This window comes from Penicillium solitum (genome assembly GCF_028829755.1).
Source record: "Penicillium solitum strain IBT 25940 chromosome Unknown utg000008l_segment0_segment0, whole genome shotgun sequence".
Classification (NCBI taxonomy): Eukaryota; Fungi; Ascomycota; class Eurotiomycetes; order Eurotiales; family Aspergillaceae; genus Penicillium; species Penicillium solitum.
The window spans coordinates 672,295-694,792 of NW_027072127.1; the positions used below are offsets into that span (position 1 = coordinate 672,295).

The following is a 22,498-nucleotide window of genomic DNA, read 5'->3' on the forward strand; positions in this document are numbered from 1 at the left end:
ATCCGTTTGTGACCGGCATGCAGCGTCCAGCATTGGTAAACCGACGCGGTCTCCTTTTGGATAACGCATAGTAAACCGTCTTTTGTGCCCAAAGGCTCTGGCTGAGTCGAATATCTTTCGCTTAATCGGACCATCACAGTCTGTTTCAGCTAATCGTATTATCCGGCATGCGCAATCCGTGAAACTGTGCCCGTGAGGACATTGAACCGAGGAGGGCTTAGGGTTTGACTCCAATGTCTTCTGCGCCGAAACGATACGAGTCGCCGAGGGCGAGACATACGTGACGGTTCACCATTAAAGGCAGCAGTCGAAAATGAAGATCTGAGAGGGTTGATCTGTACATGTGTGCCTCGGTGGGCAAGAGACTCGAGTGGCTCCACACTCAGGAAACGGTCGCGGTGGAACTCCGGCACGTCTGAACAGAAATTGGGTCCAATGAATACTGTAAAAACAAGCAAGATTTGGGTTAGCTGAGGAACTGGCCACGGCAATTTAAGTTGTCACTTTAAAGGGTGTGAAATGGGTAGTGGATAGAGTAGACGGAGTTGGTAACAACAACATCTTGGGTTGACGCGACAACACCAATGCGGACAAGCGCGACGGGCCACGAGACTGACGCGATTACCACGTGATTGGCACGTGACTCTCTAGGTACTTGCCAGTTATGACATAATCAACGACAAACGCCAAGGCCGCAATTGTTCGTGATTATTCATTCAATTTTCGAACTGGACAATGTTGATGAGGCTAATACCCCCTCATTGGCGTGAATTTGGCATGATAGGATCTTACAAGTATTTATGATGGGAGGCCCACAGGAAATTCGAGAAGCGTTTGACATTGCTAAGAACTTTCTGACCCCAGTCCTCGATCGAGGTATGCACGTTCGAGACATCAAGTTACATTTAGGTCTCTGGTGCTGACCATCTTGAAGAGGAAATACAGAAGACTCAAGGTAAATCTTTGCTGCAGATCCTCAGTCGGACTCCGGGGGAGGATGATAGTGCTGGTGACGATGCCGCAAGACCAACAGTGATTAATGAGGCTTTGGATATCTTGATAAATATCCATAGATCTTTTGTTTCACCTGAGGACCAATACGGGTCTCTTCAGTCATATGGGGAGGTTGAAGACTCACCATCAGAAGATGCCAAGCGCCGTCGAATGCTACATGCATTGCTGGACCTGATTTCCCTAGAAGGAATATATCCTTCGCTATCAACTGGTGTTGGGATCCCCCTGCAGCAGCGGGTCATCTCGGTATTACCAGCCGGCGTCATTGCAAAGCAGGCTCAAACCGTTGCTAGCAGTGTACCACATGACGAGCCTCTTTTGCGCCGCATAATTGACGTTCTGGTTGACGTTCTCTTCGACCCAAAACCAAGCCTCCAGCCGATCATTCGTGGTCGTATATTAAGTGACATAATCAGTGGCACATCTGATCTAGCTTTCAATCCAAATACCGTGATATCATCTCACAGGAAAACATATCAGAAAATGCTGGGCAAGATCATTGATGAGTATGTTTTTATTGCTTCTGCTATTTCTGGTAATATTAACAGTCTACAGTACCCCAACAACCGTATTGTTACCCACATTGTCTGCGTTCCTCCAGTCGGATACTGCGCAATGGTTCAAGTCAACAATCTCCAGTCAGATCTCGCAAGTTCCGCTACGACCCGGCGGAGTAGTGCAAACCATCATGTTCATTGCATCACAGTTCTCCCCATCGCTAGGCCAGGAAGCACAGGACCAATCAAACGGACCTCGTTTAACTGTGCAGGCCATCATGCAAATCTCACGACTACTCTCCTCCGTGCCATCAGATTTTGATCCAACTGTCTATTTTGAGACAATTGCCCCCCAGCTGCTAGCATTAATAGACGGCGATGATCCAGATCTGCGGAAAACTGCGTCATATGTCGTTGGTAATGGAATTTTGGGGAAACGTGCTTATGGTGCTCCTGGCACTGTTGGGCACTCCATCTTTGTGGAGCCGATATTCAATGCACTTGCCGCGAACCTCGATTTTAAATCGAGGCGATGGATCACTCGCTTCACCGATATCGAAGGCTCTATGCCGGACCCCGTGGAAGAGGATCCCACATCCAATGTTCTAGTGAATGGCGTCACAGTGGACCTGGCTCTAAACAGACTGAGATGTCTGACATTGCAGCATCCAAACCCGGGTCTCGTGAAACGAATCGTTTATCCGATTCTTCTTCCGTTGTGGGGCCTGGTGTGTTTCTCCCAGGAGGAAGGGCTGACCTCATTCCATGAAAGAGTCTTGCCCCTGCTCCAGACGTATTTTGGAATATCCGTTGGAGCCCAACCCCTCAAAAAGCTGGTTGATAATCTTCTTTGGGATGGGGGTGCGATGTGGACATACAATAAAGATTCCAATGCTGGAATCGCGCTGCAAAAACGGAGTGAGAAAACAAACGAGCATTCGAATTTGGTGCGACTGATCGATTCCCTCCAAGCACGAGCAGAGCTTTTCGTTAGTCTCATTGGCTCGGATCCTAGCAGTGAGGAACGGACCGGTGATATCTTCCTCTATGTCAGTCAAAACTGGCTAGTGCAGCCACAGGGCTGCGCAGTCCCGAGCAACACATTGAGTGGAGGTGCCGTTGGTGAAAGTGACAGTATCATTCAGAAGCTTGTCAGTGCCAAGGTTGCAGAAAAGCTGCTTGAGAACTTCAAAGAAGCACTGACCCGACGCCCGCTCCGAGTTTTAGAGCTTATCAAGCAAGTCATTGATGGGGAGCTACATAGACTTAGCGCGCAAGAAACAGCGATGAAAGGCAAAGTAAAAAGCAAGGTGTCCCTGTCATCCTTAGCTAATATCGTGGAAGCGGACAAACACAAGGAGGAATCAGACAATGACTCCTCCGAGTCCGTCTCAACGGCCTTCAGTCTGATGTCTACGCTTCTTGCCTCCGCGGAGTTTTCTCCCACTGCTGAAATCCAGCCCCTCCTTGAATCTCTTAAAAAGGACCTCGACCAACTCATTCCCTTTCTCCCTTCTACCCTCTCCAAACCAGCAACTACCTCGTCTATGTTGCTAGAGATTCACCTTGCCGGTGGAGATGAAACCGCAATCAAGGCAGTACCGGCTCATGTTCAGGACCTTGACACGCATCGTCAAGCACTTGCAAATCTCAACTCAGATCTACCACCTGTGCAGGCCGAGGGCTTATCGCTGATTTCGAAACTGATCATGAGCTCGTCACCCGTTCTTGATGTAGGGTCAACCCTCGCACTCCTGCTCTCAGTTATCACAGACACATCTAAGACCGCTGGCAACGAGGAATACGCATATCTGGGTGCAATCAAGATAGTTGGTACACTTGCATCACGTCACCCACGTACCGTGATCAAAACTTTGGTTGAGGAATACGCAGACAGACGCGAACAAAGAACATTAGACGAAAGGCTCAGGATTGGTGAGTGTCTGCTGCGAACGGTCCAGGAATTGGGAGATGCACTGGCCGGTGAGACGGCCAAAATTCTTGGCGAGGCTATGGTTGCCGTCGCAGGACGGCGTGGCAACAAGCAACATGCACAGCAAATCCGCAAGAAGCAACTTGCAAAGGAGAAACGGGAACAGGAACGCGCGCAACGCAAGGAAAAAGAATCGGCCATGCCCGAAGGCTGGTCCATTTCATCTGGAGTAGCCAAAGCTGCTTCCGAACTCGACCTCACAGAACTTCATTCGGACGAGGAATCCCCAGAGCAATCGGAATACGCCACAAACGTCGTCGCTGCATGGGCTGCAGGTGCGTCCGCAGATGACGCCCCTGATGACCTTCGCATCCGGGCATCGGCCATTTCCATTCTTGGCTCAGCCATTAATGTCAACATCCTTGGTCTCGGTCCTTCCATTCTTTCTTCCGCGGTTGAACTCGCGCTCGCTACCATAACCCTCGAGAGGGAACCGGAGAGTGCCATCCTCCGCCGGTCGAGTATTGTTCTGATCCTCGACATTCTTAAAGCTCTTGAGTCAGCACGGGAGACACGCCGGAACCAGGATATCGGGTTCGGCTTTTCGCTTTTGGACGACTCGACTTCCAGTTTTGCGGCTCCATATGGTTCTAGCATTCAAGGACAGTCGACCATTGGCAACATCCCTGCTATGCTACGCACTCTCCGCTTCGTCGAAGGTTCTGAGGAGGACGGGCTCGCTCGTGGAAATCTGCGGGCTTTGATTGAAAGTTTGGAGGCTTGGTCGGAGAAGTCTTTGATGTGGGGAATTAACGCTCAGGATGATCAAGATGCCTTCAGTCCACAATTTGGACTGGGTGGCAGGATGGCTGGTCTGCGGGTTGATCCCATTGCAGGGGAAAACACTGGGCGTCCGCGCATTGAGGAGATTGAATGATCCAAATGCTCAGATACAATAGAAACAGTACTCATCGTTTTTCCACAAATGAATATTCAAAGTCTATCAAACATCAACCATGATAATAACAGTAGGTAAAGATAATTCTCATTGGGTTTAAATCTAACTGTAGAGCCTAAGATAGAAATCGAAGTATTTAGTAGTCAACATCTCCGACCGACAATAAAACATACAATCCTTTCCGAATCACACTACGGAGTATAGTTAAAAGCTATTAAAGTGTGGATTTAGATTATATTCTAACTGCGGTTAGAATATTATATTAAAGTATACGGAGTAGTATATATATATATATATGTATATCTCTCTTTATATACCTCTAAAATAGGTAATTTCTTAGTAACCTATATAGCTCTAGTACCATATGGATCCTTATGCGAAGCTGTTTGACAGAAATCTGTAAAGTCCATTTGTCAGATTTCCCGGCGATGATGTGATTCAAATTTCTAGAGTCCGGAGGGTTCCCAATGCCCAAGGATGGATTTACGATGATTACGATGATTCACGGTCGAAGTATTATAAATCTGGGCCGAAAATTGTCGGCCGAACATGGGTCCCCAGCCAACGTCGGACTGAATAAAAAAAGGAAAGCTTAGGGATAACAAAGGGCTTTAGTCCGGATTAGGGTATGCCTCGTTTGATTATTAGCAATCTCATTTACTATAGACACTAAATGCAAAAGTAGTGGTGGAATTGAAAATCTCCCTTACAAATCGATCCTAATTAAACATTGTGGTACACTCTTCTCTCTGGAAAAAGAGGTAACCTTGGAAGTGCTACAAGTATTAATCTCTAACAATATTCACTGGTCTAGACGAGATTCGCCGTCCACGTTTTTGGCCCTTTACCTCCCTCCGTTCCTTGCCGTACTCATCCACAGAAGGCAGACATACAAGCTCGACACACCGGCGAGACTATACCCATCTTACTCAGTTTTGGACTGGCCATATAGTAGCTGTGATGGTGGTTCTTGACGACAAACAACCCCAGGGATTGCCTGAGAGCAACCTAGAAGACAAAAGGCTTGACGAGTCGGGGTCATCTACTCGTGCGGATGACTACTACGACGATGGGAAGCAGACACCACCAGCAAATGACAATGCTCCTCTCGCCGGGCCGGAGGCCCCGCTACGGGACATCAGTGGCTGGAAGTGGTACTTGACCCTGGCGTCTATTCTGGCATCGACCTTCCTCTATGCACTTGATGCGACAGTGGTAGCCGATCTCCAGTCAGTTATCGTCCAGGATCTCGGCGGTATCACTAAGCTTTCATGGCTTAGCGTTGCATTCCTGTTGAGCGCGACGGCCACGAACTTGGTTTGGGGCCGTGTATATGGTCACTTCAATGCCAAGTGGTTCTATATCTTCCATGTGACCCTCTTTGAGATCGGCTCTGCAATTTGCGGTGCCGCTCCCTCTATGGATGTCATGATCCTGGGTCGTGCCATTGCCGGTGTGGGGGGTCCGCTCTGTACGTGGGATGTATTACGCTCATTGCGATGACTACAACTATCTCTGAGCGTCCAATTTACATCTCCTGTACTGGCTTGTCATGGGGTCTGGGAATTGTGCTGGGTCCTGTAATTGGCGGCGCCTTCAGCGAGTCCTCTGTCGGCTGGCGATGGGCTTTCTATATCAACCTCTTCATCGGAGCTGTCTGTGCACCCTTATACCTCTTCTTGATCCCAAACAAGGATCCTCGCCCCGGTGCTTCTATCAAAGAGCGTGCTGTTGAGCTTGATTACCCAGGCATTGTGCTTCAATGTGGAGCTTTGACTGCATTGATCATGGCCATCAATCTGGGGGGCGTCACTTACCCATGGAACTCTGGTCGCATTATCGCGATGTTTGTTGTGTTGGGAGTTTTGTTTATTGCTCTGGGCATCCAACAGGTCTAGAAAATTGGCGTGACCTTGTCACGCCGCATAATTCCAGTGCAATTTTTCCGATCGAAAACTGTTCTCATCCTCTTCGCTGCCACCGCATCAGGGGGCGCATGCGCCTTCATACCAATTTACATGATTCCTCTCTTCTTCCAATTCACGTGCAATGACGCTTCACTCGATGCCGGTGTGCGACTGCTCCCATTCGTGGTAGTGATGGTGGTATTTGTCTTCATCAACGGCAACCTGATGGCAAGACTGGGCTACTACATGCCCTGGTACTTGCTGGGCGGCCTGCTGATCGTAGTCGGATCAGCCCTCATGTATACCGTTGAGCAAGAGACCTCACAGGGCCGAGTGTACGGCTACAGCGTGCCGCTGGGTGTCGGAGTTGACATGTTCCTGCAGGCTTCATTTTCAGTCGCGCAGGCCGTCGTTTCACTTGAAAACATCGCGCCAGCCATTGGGTTCATCACCCTGGCACAGTTCGCGGGCATTACCCTTGCTCTTGCTATTGGCAACGCTGTGCTTCTGAATGGCTGTCTTGACAAGATTGAGGCTATTCTTCCCAGCGTACCCTCGGCCCAAATTCAAGCTGCCATTCTAGGTGCCCAATCAGACCTGGTCAAGAATCTTTCTCCGGAACTAAAGACTTGCGTACTTGATGCTATTGTCAAAGCCATTGGCGACATTTATATTTTTACGATTGTCGGTGGCGCTCTTGTGGCTTTATTGAGTCTGCTGTTGCGTCACGACAAGTTGTTCGGTATAGCAAGCGGCGTTCATGCGGCGTTCATGCGGCGTGAGATATGGCATCAGCTTCGGTGGTTGTGCTTCTGGCTGCGGTGCTGTTTAAACAGTATCTATCTCCATTGAGCCTGGGAGTTTTGTGTTCCGGGGACCATTTGTTTTGGAGAATAGGAAATTGGGCTAGATTTCAAATAAACAGAATGTAATAATTGGGCACTTTTCTTACTACTCTAATTGGGCAAAAAGTATATTGCTAGTTGACCAGGTAGATATGATAAGCAAGTACTGAATTCCAAAATATGGCCTGAGTTACAAGTTCCCCAAGCATCTATCGTTAAAGCGGAATAAGGGTAAAGTCACGCTGTGAAAATTTCTTGAAAGTGCGAATGGAAGAGATCATAGAGTTCAAATATTTGGAGCCAAAGCGTCCCAGTTCATATTCATACCAGCACCAAAAGCCGCCGCGGAGACTAGGTCATCCAGAGAGACTGCAGCATCCGAATCTGAGTATTCTGGCAAATGAGTTTCAGTAGAGCTTCCTCCTGCCTGCGAGAAAGCTCCGTCCTCTGGCTTAGAAGGCTTTTTCATTTTCGATGCGCCTGTTGCCTGCCTGGAGACTTTGTGGATCAGCTTGGCAAGGCTCTGTGCTCCCACATCCGCCATATTGCTGACTTCCGCTAACATTTGCAGGAGACTGAGTGCATTTTGTATAGCCTTCATGCACCCCGCTCGTGTCAAGTTCGCCATACCTGCCTGAAGAGGATCAACGATGCTCGAACTATGGCTTTCGACGTCTCCAAGGAAACTTCGATCCGTGCATAGTGATACTAGAAGCACTGCAGCTTCGAACGTCGGTTGGATTATTCCTGTGTACCGTGTTTGAGAGCCACCAATCAGAGAATGCAGTCTGGATACCCCTTGCAGAACGTAGAGCGCAGCAACTGCCAGAGCCTTTTGCTGGGATGATAGCAAGACTTGCTTGTACTTGGGAAGATGACTTGCATCCAGCAAAATGGCTGGCCGGAAATTGTAACAAAGCGACTCGAATATCGATATGAACAAAATTTCTCTTTGTTTTGCAAGCATCGGAAATCGTTAATCCCACTGCTTGTTTGATGGGAGGGCAAAAGCAGATGGCAGCGTAGTCAGAAATTTACTGCACAGTTTTTCATATCTCTCTTCGACAACAATCACATCATAATTAGACCCTAAAGTTGGACCCATACTCCTCCAGAAATTGGCCAGGTGAACCTGAAAGATGCGCTCGGTGAATTCCTCGAGGCCATGGCCGTCATCAACATCAGAGTCAAGGTGCATGCGCGGCATGTTCTCCGGCTCTATCCCACTGAGTATAATAGGGATACGGTCCAATTGTCGTAATAAATAGCTGCAAAAGCAACGCAGACTGTTTAGCAGAGATACGACAGCAAGGAGAACATATCCCTGCACTCACCTGTCCCATATATAGAGGTTACAGAATATTCTGCGACGCGTTTCCTTCTCCAACTCACTCATATCTGAAGCCACCAAAGAAACATCTTTATCCGCTCCAATTCTTTGAGCCACCTGTATCGCGGACCTAAGTACATCTCGGAAGTCCTCCATCCGGCCCTCACACTTGGCCTTTAACCCAACAAAGGCCAAGTGTTGTACGCGAAGAAGGCTTCTTTTGGAATCCAGGCGGAGACATATTTCCGTGAAACTGTCAGCAGCTTCGTCGCACGAGTGGCGAATATCCGCCAGTGACATGTCCCGGATCCGTTCAATGGTACATGATGGAGAAGGGATATATTCGGATGCATAAGAGCATATTCTCAAAATGAGAACCGTGAAGTCAATCTCAAAGAGAGATGATGGTATTTTGACAGTTCGCCAGCGTTGGTATTCGTCTAGAATCCATGGAAGACCAACAAGCTGATCCATCCTAGGCATCACAAACCGAGTTAGTTACATGATGGGTTCCTGGTATAGTTCTTGGGGTTTCCCCACATCATTTGCAGTACATACCAATTCACCTCGCGCACAAAGTATTTCAGCAAGAAGTTCAAGATTGCGCCGTCAGGAATCTTGTCTAGACACCGTTGAATCTCCGAATCATCTCGATTCGGCAAAGCTCGACGATTGCAATTCTGGTCCCCTCCATCCCATTTCTCCGCCTATTAGGAAACTCCACATCAAATCTTATCAGAATAGGGAATTGTGGATAGACTTACCCTACGCAAAAGAGCTATGGTATTAGTTTGGCTGTCTTTGGAGTAGCCAAAGACGTCCGTTAGAGATGAAGACATTGTATTGCTTGCTGAACTCCTAATTCTTTCTAGCTCAAAAATGGTGTCAAAAGAGACGAGGCTCTCGCTCCCATTTCGGGAATTCCTTTGATCATATTCATTGTGGCGATTGCGGGTTTGCAATGGGGGATTATTAGGGGGTTGGATGACTTCCGATGGATAGTATGCGCAGTCTTCCGGGCGACGGCGGCGGGTGCAGTGGTTACAAGGGTACTGACGGTTACACTGTACACGTTAGGGTGGTCGTCCTGGGATTCTTATCGGGACTACGTGGGTGCACGAGTAATACCTTTTGCTTTCTGGTGTAGCAAGGAATGCAAGACGACATCTTGCGTTTTCGCGAGGGCTGCATCATTGGAGCAACAGCTGGCGCGAGTGGCAATGTGTTGGAATCAGTCCCATTGATCTGAAGATCTTGTGATGTGAAATTCGCTAAGTATCAGCGGTGGTAGGAAATAGGAGGGGCTGGATCCATGGATGGATGTGCTTTGTGCTTATATCATACATGCTATTCCCTGCAGAGCCATCCGGCTTATCATAGGTCAAGCCTTGTTGGAGCGTTAGGTATGTATGCCCGATGTGGCCTACGGGTCGGAGCGGGAGCACCCGCCCCGCCCACCAACAGGATGTGTAGGTACGTAGATGAGGTATGGTAGGTATGCATGTAAAATATGTATGACTCGAACTAAAATAAGACGACTCCGCTCTTTTTCTAATCTAGACGGATATACTCCGTAGATAAGTAAACAATATATATAATTTATACTCCGTATGGGCCTCGCAGATAGCGCGTTCCATATATTTTTCCGGTTTTCAGCATATATTTCATCGCAGTATTTAATTGGTAAATTAGCAAAGCATAAAGTGACATGATGTTAGAATTAGAATGAACAGACGGTGCTTTTGATTTAGACACTACCTGCCTAAATATTCCTGGGCTTAAAGCCGGTAGATCTTGTTAAGCAAGTAGCAGACGATCCAAGATTTTCAGCACTTTCATTTTTCCACGGCTGTGTTGATATGTGACAGAGAGACGCAACTTGTGAGCTGCATGGTTGGACCTCTAAGAGATTCAATCTTTTAATAGACTAGTAGCCACTTTTAAGAAATATTTCATTAGTTATTAAAGATATTATTAATAGTTAATATAACTATATAGTTAACTATTGGGAGCTTGGCAAGGCTAATCCCCAAATATCTAGGCGATAGGCTGAAATGGAAGATATCCAACTAACTGGGGATCACCAGATATCACCAACGAATCAGGTTTCACATCCACCTGGTTTCTCAGCATCATTGGTCTAGTGGTAGAATTCGTCGTTGCCATCGACGAGGCCCGTGTTCGATTCACGGATGATGCACTTCCTTTTTTGTTTTTGATTTCCCAGTCTCCACTATATTTTCCCTCTCTAATCTCGTGTGGGTAGAAATAGTTTGGAAAGAGATGCTGCGTCAATGGGCTAATTAGTACGAGTAATATGCAACACGGTGATAACCCTACAGCTTACATTACAATATTGAAAACCAGTAGAAGCCAAAGTGGCCTGGCCTTTGATATCACTACTACAATAAGAAGATTGTTGGCCGACATGATCTGGAATTGGAATTTCATTCACATTGGGGAGACACTAGCAGTTGAAATAAAAGACAGAAACAATAGGAAAGTGACAGCCTAGGGAAGTGACAGAAACACCGCCCTGGATGCATGGTATGTGCAGGTAGAACACGGGCGATGCAAAAGCAGAGCAAGCTATTCTATCGAGTCACTAGTATGCAGAAACTGAAGTCGAAAACAAGGGACCTCCCGATTAAAGCAAACTGGTCCCTACTGCCCACAGTGCGGATTCATAACTTCATGTAGATACATGTAGACAGCAAAACAAAAGAAATTGGTAAAAGATATTCAGTAAAATATTCTCACTTCTCATTCAAACCGGCAAGCCACCAAAGAGACGCACAAGCGCTCCCTATGTAGGCGGGAGAGCCAAGCACTAGTCAAATTACCAGGCGTCAGCGCTCTGGGTTGACGGGCCTGAGTTGCCACGCCCGCCTCGAGCACTGTAACCGCCGCGCCCAGGACCACGTCCGCCACGACCACCACGACCACCACGACCATGTCCGCCACGGCCGCGTCCGCCACGGCCACCACGTCCACCGCGGTTGCCCTGGAAGTGGCGAGGTTCATCGGGGCGTGGGCCGGCTTCCATGCGAGCCTGACGTTCTTCCTCGCTCATATCAAACTTGTTTTCGATCCCAATCAAATTGCAGAACGCAGAGGTCTGCGGGTTGGTGTACTCTTTCGGCTGCTCCCGTGTGTTGATCGAAACATTAGGGTCGTACACGGGGGCAGTCGGGACAAAGTCAGTTGGGATGCTCAACAGTCCAGCGTTGGCAACGTTCTCGCGTACCCATTCCTCCTCCTCAGCAATGCGCCGTTGATAGAATTCATAACCCTTGTGGGCAGGGACACTGCCTTTGGGGTTTCCACCAAATTCGAGCTCGTCAGCAAAGGCACGAGTGATCGCCAGCCACTCCTTGTCATACATGAGTCGCAGGGGAGACTCCACCGCGGCATCATCATGCTCAGAGACTGGCTCAATCTCCAGTAGTTCAACAAAGTCATCGTGATTATGTGGTTTGTCCAAGGTCAGGAACTGAGTCACAAGGTTCTTGATCATCTCCGGGGGTGGAAGGAGTTCGGAACTTGCGTTATTCGCAGTAGCCTTAGGTACACACGACTTCTCAAGGCTGGTCGGGAGCTCGGTTTCCACTTCGCGAATTCGATCATCCACGCCATCGCTCCACCAGGGATCAGGAGAGCGATCATCAGCCCAATTCAGAGAGATGTCGGCTTTCGGAAGAGCCTTCTCGGCCGGAGGAGACTTCACGCTTGCGGCGCTGCTGGGGCTCGTAGAAATACTGATTTTGTCAATGTTATCCGCGACATCGTTAGTGGTCTTGACATCCTGGGTCGTCTTGACATGCTTGGTGCTCTGGGTATCTTCGGTTGTCTCGGCAGACATCGAGTCCTGCTTGGCAACCGCATCCTCACAAGAGGTGTTCACAGGGCTGTTCCCCTGGCTGACTTTGTCGAGGTTTTCGATGTTCTCGCCGTCGACTGGGGCGGATTCGACTTTTTCTCCATCTGCGCCACGTACGAACGTCTGAATGGGACCGCCGCCAATCTTGGCAGTTTCGGTGAACGTAATGTTGCGTGGAGCTTTCGGCTGTCTCGCCCTGACCATACGCATGAACTCATCTTGGTCACGCTTCTCTTTCTCAGCCCGTCGGGCTTTATCTCCGAATTCATTCCAAGCCTTGATACGAGACTGTTCGTCTCCAGTGGCAGTACCAAGCAATTGGTGGCCAGCAAGGGTCTTGGTGTTGACATTACTACGTGGAACCAGGGCCTCAGGGTTTGTATCCGAGGCAGGGTTTGTATCTGAGGCAGGAACATCAGGATTCGGGGGACTCAAAGAAGTGGAATCCGCACGAGGTGGGTCATGGGGCACATTGGCAGTGTAGCGGACGTGCAAATGGGCCGAAAGCCAATAGGCAGGGCGTAGATGATTTAGGGCTTGACGTGCAGCAACACTTCCGAGCTTTCCAGAATCTGAATCAGTTTTGAAGCCTGACTTCTTGCGAAACAGGGTTGCAAAATCCCCGAGCTTCTCAATGCCCTTTGGCCAATCGTGGGACAGGCCGATGTCGACCTGGGTGCGCACTTGCAGCAACTTCCGGACATCCACCTCCCGGATGTGGTAGATCGAAGAAACGTCATCCCTGTTGTACGGCAGCCGTTCATAGTGGGGCTTCCGGTAGTCGTAACCTTTCCAGATGCCCGACATGCCGGAGATTCGGAGAGGTCCAAAGCGGACGATGTTGGCTGCCCCCATGAAGTAGATGTTGGGGGCCACCCAACCGCCGTAGTAGAGCTCGGAAAGATGATTGCTGGCCTCATGATTGCCTCCAATGAACAATGTCAAGTAAGGAGCAGTACGGGCACCACTGTAGTACTCGTGAAAATCACCGATTTGCTTGAACTTGTCGGGAACCGAAAGACAAGTCGCATCATTGGCGTTACGCAAAGCCTGGTTTGGTCAGTCAATATTGAGCTCGTGTGGAATGAGACATGACAGGGAACCCACCTGGAAATCTCCTCCAATAATGACGAGATCAACAGAGTCCCAGCCTTTTTCAGTGGCTTTACGATCCACAGTCTCATAGATGTCATTGAGACTGCCATGACCCTGTATAAAATGATCAGCAACAAGCTGTGAAGTGGATATGTCACATGAAGTGGGGGGTTCTCTCCATGCATGCATGCAATGTCACTTACGCAGCCTTCCACAGCAATGCGCACTGGTGCCATTGTGGACGAATCGGACTGAGCTGTCGGATTGTGATAACACAGAAAAAGAAGACAAACCTCAGAATGAGGCTGTCAGAAAGGTAGATGTGTCACTAACTTCCTACGACAAAGTCGATGAGAGCTGCAGTAAATAAAATGAAAGGTAAAGAGTAAGGGAAGAGTAGTGGGTAGAAGATGGAAAGGGTAGAGAGCAGAGAGATGTAGATGGGAAGAAGCCGCTGGGTGGATCTGGGTTTTAAGCTCCCGCGCGGCAAATCTCTGAAAAGGAAAATAGCAAACGGGCTGGCCTATTGTCTTCCGTTTTGTCCTCTTTGTTCTCCGTTTGTCTCCATTGTCTTTGTCTTTCAGTTGACTGTTGTTTAGATTTTGGAATTAAATTCCTTTTACCTCAATAGGAAAGACCGCACAATGTCTCACATTGATCCTTCCTTTCTCATTCAGGCTGTCTCGGCTGTCCCCCTCGGTTCATCGACATCGGCTCATCTGCTAGCGGTGCACACCCGGCTTCTCCACGAGGAGTCTAAGTCATTGAGTGTCCTGCAGACGAAAGATCACTGTGGAGCGTGTGGTAGCATTAGAAACGCCCAATGGAGTAAAGTTACTAAGATCAAGCCGAAAAAAAGCAAGCCTTTAAGCTCTGGATCGGCATCCGCGGGTGCCACAGTGTACAAGTGTTTACGCTGCAGCGAGCGGACAGTGCTACCTCAAAGGAATTCAAGGAAGCCTATCTCGAAACCTTCGTCTAGAGCAGCTACGGTTACATCTACTCGAGGGTCAACTCCTGTAGGGGTTGACGTGAAAGGTTCGACGCAGGCCTCAACGGATCCCAAGGCAGGTGACAACCAGAACAGCAAGAAGAGAGCCAAAGCAAGAAAACAAGGTGGCCTTCAAGCTCTTCTAGCCTCAAAACAACGCGCCCAACCGTCACTCGATCTGCTCGACTTTTTGCAGTAGAGGTCGCGCACGTGAATTTATTACCAAATCGGGACTAGCGCGGGGCAGCTAGCTTGCCTGCGACTCTAGGCTCCGTGACGGTGATCCACCAACACCAACGTCTCCAGCGCGTGTGTCCGCAGCGTCAACCTGATTTCACTTTACTTCTTTTACTTTACTTATTTCACCAAACTACCTCTATTGTGTTTCCACCCTCGCCACAATGTCCTCTTACTCTGACGATGACGAACATGATCCCCAGGCGGACGAGCTCCGCGAGACCGCCTTGGTCACGCTTGAGGCGCTGATCAGCTCCTGCAACAAACAGATGCAACCTTACCTAACGAACACCACTCGATCAGCTCTTCGATTTTTAAAATATGATCCAAACGTTGCCGAAGTGGAGGACGATGAGGAGATGGGAGGCACACAGGACGATGGGAGTGACGATGCCACGGAGGAGCCCGACCTGGAAGACGACGAATTCGAGGACTTTGAGGAAGAAGGAGGCTACAGTGATATTGACGACATGAGCTGGAAGGTACGCCGATGTGCTGCCAAGCTTCTCTACACCGTCATCTCTACCTACGGGCTTGGTCGCGCTTCGGACGCTTCCGCCTTGTTTCAGCAAATAGCTCCAGCTCTGATCTCCCAAATTAGCAGAGAAAGAGAAGAGAGTGTGAAACTTGAGGTGGTGTCGACATTGACGGCGCTTGTTCGGAAAACCGGCGAGGGCTCCATGATCGTCACATCCAATGACTTCCTAGAGGCCGTGGGTGGTTCGAAGAATTCTCGCAAGCGCAGACGCCAAGATAGTGACGCGTCAATGATTGACTTCGAGCCAAGTGCTGGTACCTCGTCAGCAATGGATTCTCCTGCTGTGCCATCGTCCCCCAAATCTGGTTCTCAGGCTGATCTGGCCCGCTCCGTACCTTTGATTGTACAGAACCTTGTCAAAGTTTGGAAGCAGGCTTCGATTCCGCTCAAGCAAGCTGCGATTATTCTCCTCAAAAGCCTTTCCCTGGTTCGTTATGGCGGTCTTGCAGACCATCTTCAACAAATTGAAGACCTCATTGCGGATGCCCTCAAGACCTCATCTCTGTCAGGGAGCACAGCGGCTCATACTGGGGCTGCTGTCAGTGCAGGCACCCTCCAAATCGAAACCCTGGGTCTCATTGCCGTGATCGCCGAGACCCATCTGTCCGACGCGCTATTGCCATTCCTGATTGCCCTGGTGCCTGGAGTGGTCGCAGCCGTCAACGACCGCAACTACAAAGTCAGCAGTGAGGCATTAGGCGCCGTGGAGCAAATCGTGAAAGCGATTACACCCCCACGCGTATCTGCCAATCCTTCCGATGTCACTCTGCAGCTTCAGAAGCTCTATGATGTTGTCCACTCTCGAATCACCGACACAAGCGCTGATCTCGAAGTCCGTCAACGGGCGATCCATGTGTTCGGTGTGATTCTCGCACGTACATCAGGAGAACGAGGTGTAGCGTTCCTTTCATCCGAGAAGAGGTCTAATGGTCTGGCTGTTTTGGTCGACCGGGTGAAGAACGAGACAACTCGTCTGTCCGCTGTTCGTGCGGTTGATGATGTCGTCGTTCTTGCCAGCCGCAAACAGGATGTTTCCAGTGATTGGGTCAACAATGTCGCGCTTGAGCTGGGGTCGAACTTGCGCAAATCCGATCGTGCCTTGAGAGGCGCGTGCTTGGAAACTCTCCGCAGTCTTTCCATGAACTCCAACGTCAGATCTCACCTCACCTCCGACACGATCGCAGCACTGGAGAATGCTGCTTTGCCTCTTCTCACTGCAGCTGATTTCCACACCCTCACGCCCACATTGATCATTATTGCCAAACTTGTCCCTGGAAACGCAAAGCTAATGGTCAATGACAGTTTGATCTCTTCTATCTGCTCAATCGTGACCAAACCACTCGTCGGAACTGTTCTCAAAGCATTGTTGCTGCTCGTCAAAGTCATTGGTGACGAAGGTGCGAGTGCTAGTTTGATGCAGAATCTTCTCCGTGACGTTGGAATTACAGGGGACTCATCAGTGGTCGGAAGAGCCGTCGGCACCCTTCTGGTCCACGGTGGACCGAACCTCGGAGTCACAATGGAAGATTTCTCAACAGAACTGAAGACTGCACGTGATGATAGCCGAAAATGCCTTGCCCTTGCTATCCTGGGCGAAATCGGCTTGCGAATGGGCCCAGAGTGCTCGTTGACCCCGGGTCTCTTCATTCCCCATTTCGAATCTCAGTCAGATCATGTGCGCTTGGCTGCCGCCACTGCCCTTGGAAATGCTGCCGCAGGTAGCGTCAAGGCTTATCTCCCAATCATTCTGAATGGGTTGGGAAAATCCAATGCTCCAAGCTACTTGCTTCTCCATTCGGTACGAGAATTACTCCAGCACCCCGAGGTCGTACGTCCGGATCTTGCACCATCCGCCCACAAACTGTGGCACGCACTCCTTCTTGTGTCTGAAGAGGAAGACAACCGGGCTGTCGGGGCTGAATGTGTGGGCCGCTTGGCACTCCTTGACCCTGGTGCTTACATTCCCCACTTCGCAGTAAGTCGTGCTCGTTCTTCTATGTTACCAATACTAACCTCATGCTTACAGGAATACCTGGCCAACGATGACCCGGCTGTTCGTGGCGTGGTGATTTCGGCATTCCGCTACACCCTTGCTGATTCAAGTGATGCTTACAACGATGTACTGCGACCGTTGATGGTGCCCCTTTTAATCAACATGCTTGGTGACAGTGATTTGGGCAACCACCGACTTGCGTTGACTACCCTTAACTCTGCAATCCATAACAAGATGGATCTTTTGCTCCCTCACCTCGAAGAGCTGCTGCCGGCTGTTCTTGGTGACACCAAAATCAAGCCAGAGCTCATTCGTGAGGTACAAATGGGTCCATTCAAACACAAAGTGGATGATGGTCTCGACTTGCGAAAGGTCAGTATCTCTTATTATCTACCATATCCCCCCCCCCACTGACATCCTCGTTTACAGAGTGCCTACGAAACCCTCTATGCCTCGCTTGACACTTCCTTCTCCCGCACCCATATGGCCGACCTCTTTGACCGCATCGTCGCGGGTATCGATGACGAGCAAGACATCCGTGCAATCAGCAATCTCATGACATCCAAACTCATTAAGATCGCACCGGAGGATACTGAACGGAGGCTGGATGATTTGTCAGAGCATTACACCACTGTGCTTTCTTTCAAGCCAAAGGAGAACGCCGTCAAACAAGAATTGGAGAAGGCCCAGGAGGCATCGCTAGGCATTTTGAAGATTACTAGAGAACTGAGCAAAGCGTTCCCCGGTGCGGAGGCATCGGGTGATCTTCACAAGTGGAAGACATACATGGAGTGGGTTCGGCGAGCCTTTTCCTCGCAGTTGGCGACTTTGGAACTGGAATCCTGAATCTGTTGCAATAAAACTCAAATCCCGGACAGTTGAAATGATTCCATGCGATCAAAAGCGCAAGGGGGGGCCATTTCTTTTCGCAATTAAGGTAGCTTACGACATAGCTCAATGAAATACATGATCTTAATATGGCTAAGCTTACAACCTTAACCTTGTAGGTAAACATGAAAAGCACTCCTTGACTACTACGAGGATACGAACATATGCAAATAGAACCCTCATCCAGCACCGGCAACCTAGGTTTATCCTGACTTGACGGACTGTACAGTAGTCTCTTCTGCTAGGGTATATGTCTTGAATTCGAAGTCGTAGGTAATATTCATCGCGGGCATCTTCAAAAGTCTTGATTCATTTCCCTTCCTGTACCGCCTCTGATCATGATAACCAACCATTAACTCACTTACTTCACAAGAGAATAGTCATTGCTACTTCTTTCACACCACCTCGCCCTTGATCGGAGTCATCTCAGGCGTAAGCTCTCCGAGAAAGGGCTTGCGTGCCCACACACGTCGTCTAAACAACAATCAGTATGACAGTTCCACCAATACCTCACCACAGAGTTATGTCAAACTCACGCTCTCTGATAAATATGATATCTCGGGTTCTTAAGTTCCGAACGAACCTTTGCCAAATAAACGATAACCTCATCCTTAGTCCAAGGATTCGGCGCACCGAAATGGGTAAGCAACCACATACACCATCCCTCCATACCAGAAAGCCAATGCTGGAAATTTACCACGCCCGCCTCTTTATATTTCTGATCTCGAGCCCACGGCCCAATCGGCCACTGATATGCCTTCTCCTGGATATCCACAAACCCAGCCTTTTCCATCGTGCCGCGCATGGTGTCAAGAGTATCCAGCGAGAGTCCGGCGCGCGCACCGCACGCGTCCATGGTCGGGCCCCAGGTTCGTAGGATGCTATCTGCCGGCAGGCTGTCGTCGTTACATTGGATCGATGTACTACCTTCATATTGTTCGATCCAGCCTCCTGGCCGTAGATTTCTATGAGAGATCCGGGGTTAGTGCACATGGTTGCGGATATGGATGGGGTTAGGACATGTGGGTGCTTTACTTGAAGGAGGTTTTGTAGACGTGATCCCATCCCGCGGGATCGAACGAGCCAGTCATGATTCGCATGTGGATTAGATCGAGTGGGGTTTTCCAGGTCCATTCTTCTAGGACATTGTCGACTTCGAGGGTGCAGTTGGGTGGCATCCATGTAATGGGAGGTGGGAATAGGTCGACTCCCCGGACAGTCGCTGTATGCTTTTAGTTTACCACCTTGTCGATATATTGAGAGGGGATGGAACTCACCAGACGGGAACATGTCGGCAACATCACTATATAAGTGTTATATTAGTATAAGTCCTGTCTGGTACGGGACAAGCAGGGGATTCTCTTCTGACGTACATAGCCCAGTTACCCTTACCCGTTCCAATATCGAGTATATGTGTAGGGCTCTTACCGACAGGCGATCTAAATAACGGGTTCTCTCGTTCCGAATCTAAAACAAGAGCGAGAAGATGACTGAGAGTGTTAAGGATGAGAATGACATATAGAGAGGTTGGTCATGCATACCCAGCTTCATAGGACTCAAATGCCAGGTCATCGGCGGGAACCCTAGTCAGAATCGAGCATCAGTTGGCAGCTTTTTTAATTCCGGATACTATGACATGCATACAGATATTCTTTGTCGCTCAGCGTTTGATACCTGCAGGTAATAAGTACATGTAAGCAATGGGCCGAGTCCACGGGTGCGCCGAATGTACGATGAAACCATACCGTCTACCATTTTCCATCAAGCCATTATAGATTGAGGTACCAATAGATGTAGTCTCCCTGTGTAGTACATGTTATGTTAGAGATTAATAACATGAAACAACGAGGGAAATGGAAGGATTTACGACTGCCAATCGTCGGCATAATTGGCTGACAGGTAGACATCCGTATCCTATAGCTTGTTAAAATAGCGAGGAGAACAGCCGATGAATTGACATACCACTTCAATATGTTTTGGTTTCGGCATGGTTCGATATCTGGCCCCTCGGGATCATGAGGAAGGAGGGTGAAGGGAGGTTAAGGGGCTATTGAAATTCCAACTGGTACTAATGTCCAACGGTTTTCAGCCGTTCGTGCCGCAATCCTGTAGCAGTTTCAACAAATGGGATTGGGTGATGGGACATAAGCGCGGTGTCATGCTCCACGGCTGAAGCCTAAAGGGGGTTGGTGCAGTGTTAGCCACGTTATGCGGAGGTTCCCGTTGACGATCATTGGATTGACCTTGACAGGGGTGGGCCAAGGCTGCATGTGTGCCGAGATTCTCTAGCCTTGTTCTACTCCGTATCCGTCCTTTGTCTCTGCGAGAAGAAGGGGACTAAACTACGAAAATACGGAAGTTTGCTTTTCGTACTGCACCCCCAAAGGTGAATAGAAAAATATGGACTTATTCATAGATAATAGTAGGCATCTCATCTCATATATATATATCCTAAATTAACACCGTAAAGCGACCGTGGGTTTCTTTTTCAAGAAAGAGTATAAAAATTATGGACAAAGGGACGTGCATTATGGAGGTTTGGCAGTTAAACCTCGAGGGACGTATAGTGTGTCGATCATGCAATGCATATGCGCCTTGTTTATCAGGCCATAGACCACCAAAACTTGGTTACTAGCGTGCAGCTATGGTCCCTCTTTCAAGATTAAAATATATCGTCATATGTAAAAGGGTAGGGATAATGTATTCTGTAAGGATGTAGCACAAGGTCTCGACCAAAATTATAAAATCGGAGGTCATGATATATGTGTTGCTATAAGAACGTAAATAAACCAAGGGGGTTTTGATAATGGCTAACAGAGATTGCGTCTTGTATTCTATGGCCTACATCTCTACTCCGTACTCCGCAGGCAAGTCTAAAATAAGCAGCCCTAATTGATTCCAGGCTGTTCTGAGACTACGGAGTACGGAGTAACTCCAGGCCCGAGAGGAAGTCCGGTGAATTCTGGAATTAAGTGAACTTCCTAATCGGGACTAGCCCCGTTGTTCGCACTGGACCCGTCAACATGAGGCATATCATCATCACCAAAGTTTATATGTATAGAAAGGGCTTGCACAAAGTATGCTCTTTTACCGCGTTCGTATACTCCGTGCACCTAAAGGACATGACAAGGCCGTATAAGTGGCTGACTACTCTTGTGAACATAATTCAGGACTCGGCTTTCAAATTTATCAATGCCTTGGATTTAGGGTAACACCCGTGGACCCTTCTATATTGTTTACAAGATGGGAAATATTATGCGATGGTCACGTGAATCTTCATCGAACTCTGTGTATATCGTAATGGCGGAGATCTTGAAGTCCAAAAATGTGTTGATTACGAGTATGCATGCCCAGGGATGGATTGCAATACTATTAGTACCAGTTGAAAGAATCTCTCATCTTTTCTGTTCAGCACACTATTTATGATGGTAATTATGATTGGTGGGGTCTCGAGCGTTTATACCTCAGCAGACTGTGGGTTCCAAAAATATATTGTCTCAGAATTGAACACTGTACTCGCATCCCCACAGATGCTTCTACGGAATAGTACGAGTACGACGGAGTACTCCGTACTTCATAGGTGATTAGACCCTAGCATCCCTGCAAAATCTACCACGCGATAAACACTTGGCAACCTTAATGCTCCTGGTTTGCTTGGCATTGTCGAGGAATATTTATTCCAAGGACGAGATGGATCTTTAACACACGATTTAAGATATTCAAAGGAGACTACACTCTAATAATTATATAGAGGGGCCTGAGATATTCACAATTTTCACAATCCAGGGTTCTACATACCACAGAGCGGCACGGAAGCCGCGGGTCCCGGGCTCTAACGCATGATGTTCGTCGTGGGCTGGGATTCATGTGGACCCTTTCACTTCTATCAGTCTTCATTGTATGCTATGCGGACTACATATGCTACATATGCTACGTATGTAGTGCTTTCCCCATACCAAAACCGCCCTGACAACGCCTCCAAATTGAAGCCCCACTATTTTGGCTGGAGCTCAGCCTCCTGTATGGAGTCTGTAAGCGAGCTGACATTGTGTCATTTGAACCGATATCAGGCTATACGAGGCGAGTGGTCAATCTCAAGAAAGTGAGAAGGAGGTGTACCTTCCATGTGTATATTATAAAACGGAGTACTATTTATGTTTTGAATGTTGCCTAATTCATATCCGTGGATCTCACTCAGATGGGCCATTTAAGCTTCGCCAGATGAAATACGATTGGTCCAATTTTACGAATAGGTGCCTGACCTTGTATGAACCCTCAAAAAGGGTAAACCCCTAAATCTCAGAGTGAAACCTGTGGACCCTGAAGAACTTTAAAAGAAGCCGGTCATTGTCGGACATTCGGATGTGTCCAGTTGCTTTTTGATTTGGGGAT

The 22,498-nt window shown here is 48.6% G+C and overlaps 6 protein-coding genes across 6 annotated transcripts; 3 read left to right on the forward strand and 3 right to left on the reverse strand.

The window, feature by feature from the left end:
- Nucleotides 1-803: 803 nt before the first annotated feature.
- N7455_009526 (RTP1/Tango6 family protein) lies at nt 804-4,381 on the forward strand (the record flags this gene model as incomplete). The annotated part of the gene is made up of 3 exons (XM_040954604.2): nt 804-876; nt 935-1,520; nt 1,570-4,381. 3 exons carry the CDS (start codon nt 804-806, stop codon nt 4,379-4,381), a joined length of 3,471 nt encoding a protein of 1,156 aa, XP_040814912.2.
- Nucleotides 4,382-5,362: 981 nt separating this feature from the next.
- On the forward strand, nt 5,363-7,161 carry N7455_009527 (uncharacterized protein; the record flags this gene model as incomplete). The annotated part of the gene is made up of 3 exons (XM_065606225.1): nt 5,363-5,857; nt 5,923-6,252; nt 6,301-7,161. 3 exons carry the CDS (start codon nt 5,363-5,365, stop codon nt 7,159-7,161), a joined length of 1,686 nt encoding a protein of 561 aa, XP_065460188.1.
- Nucleotides 7,162-7,440: 279 nt separating this feature from the next.
- On the reverse strand, nt 7,441-9,323 carry N7455_009528 (fungal specific transcription factor domain-containing protein; the record flags this gene model as incomplete). The annotated part of the gene is made up of 5 exons (XM_065606226.1): nt 7,441-8,051; nt 8,262-8,422; nt 8,489-8,959; nt 9,043-9,191; nt 9,249-9,323. 5 exons carry the CDS (start codon nt 9,321-9,323, stop codon nt 7,441-7,443), a joined length of 1,467 nt encoding a protein of 488 aa, XP_065460189.1.
- Nucleotides 9,324-10,521: 1,198 nt separating this feature from the next.
- On the reverse strand, nt 10,522-13,882 carry N7455_009529 (RNA lariat debranching enzyme; the record flags this gene model as incomplete). The annotated part of the gene is made up of 4 exons (XM_040954713.2): nt 13,663-13,882; nt 13,472-13,573; nt 11,328-13,414; nt 10,522-10,717 (listed from the first exon to the last, which is right to left on the reverse strand). The coding sequence occupies exons 1-4, from the start codon at nt 13,693-13,695 to the stop codon at nt 10,522-10,524; spliced, it is 2,418 nt and encodes an 805-aa protein (XP_040814900.2). The 5' UTR covers nt 13,696-13,882.
- Nucleotides 13,883-14,851: 969 nt separating this feature from the next.
- canA (putative cullin binding protein CanA) lies at nt 14,852-18,064 on the forward strand (the record flags this gene model as incomplete). Its single annotated transcript, XM_040954679.2, has 3 exons — nt 14,852-17,200; nt 17,252-17,590; nt 17,648-18,064. 3 exons carry the CDS (start codon nt 14,852-14,854, stop codon nt 18,062-18,064), a joined length of 3,105 nt encoding a protein of 1,034 aa, XP_040814885.2.
- Nucleotides 18,065-18,507: 443 nt separating this feature from the next.
- On the reverse strand, nt 18,508-20,145 carry N7455_009531 (class I SAM-dependent methyltransferase; the record flags this gene model as incomplete). Its single annotated transcript, XM_040954684.2, has 10 exons — nt 20,069-20,145; nt 19,974-20,020; nt 19,852-19,908; nt 19,751-19,780; nt 19,648-19,689; nt 19,480-19,596; nt 19,384-19,409; nt 19,142-19,328; nt 18,643-19,071; nt 18,508-18,580 (listed from the first exon to the last, which is right to left on the reverse strand). Coding segments are annotated over exons 1-10 (1,035 nt in total), but the record flags the coding sequence as incomplete, so codon positions are not given.
- Nucleotides 20,146-22,498: the final 2,353 nt, after the last annotated feature.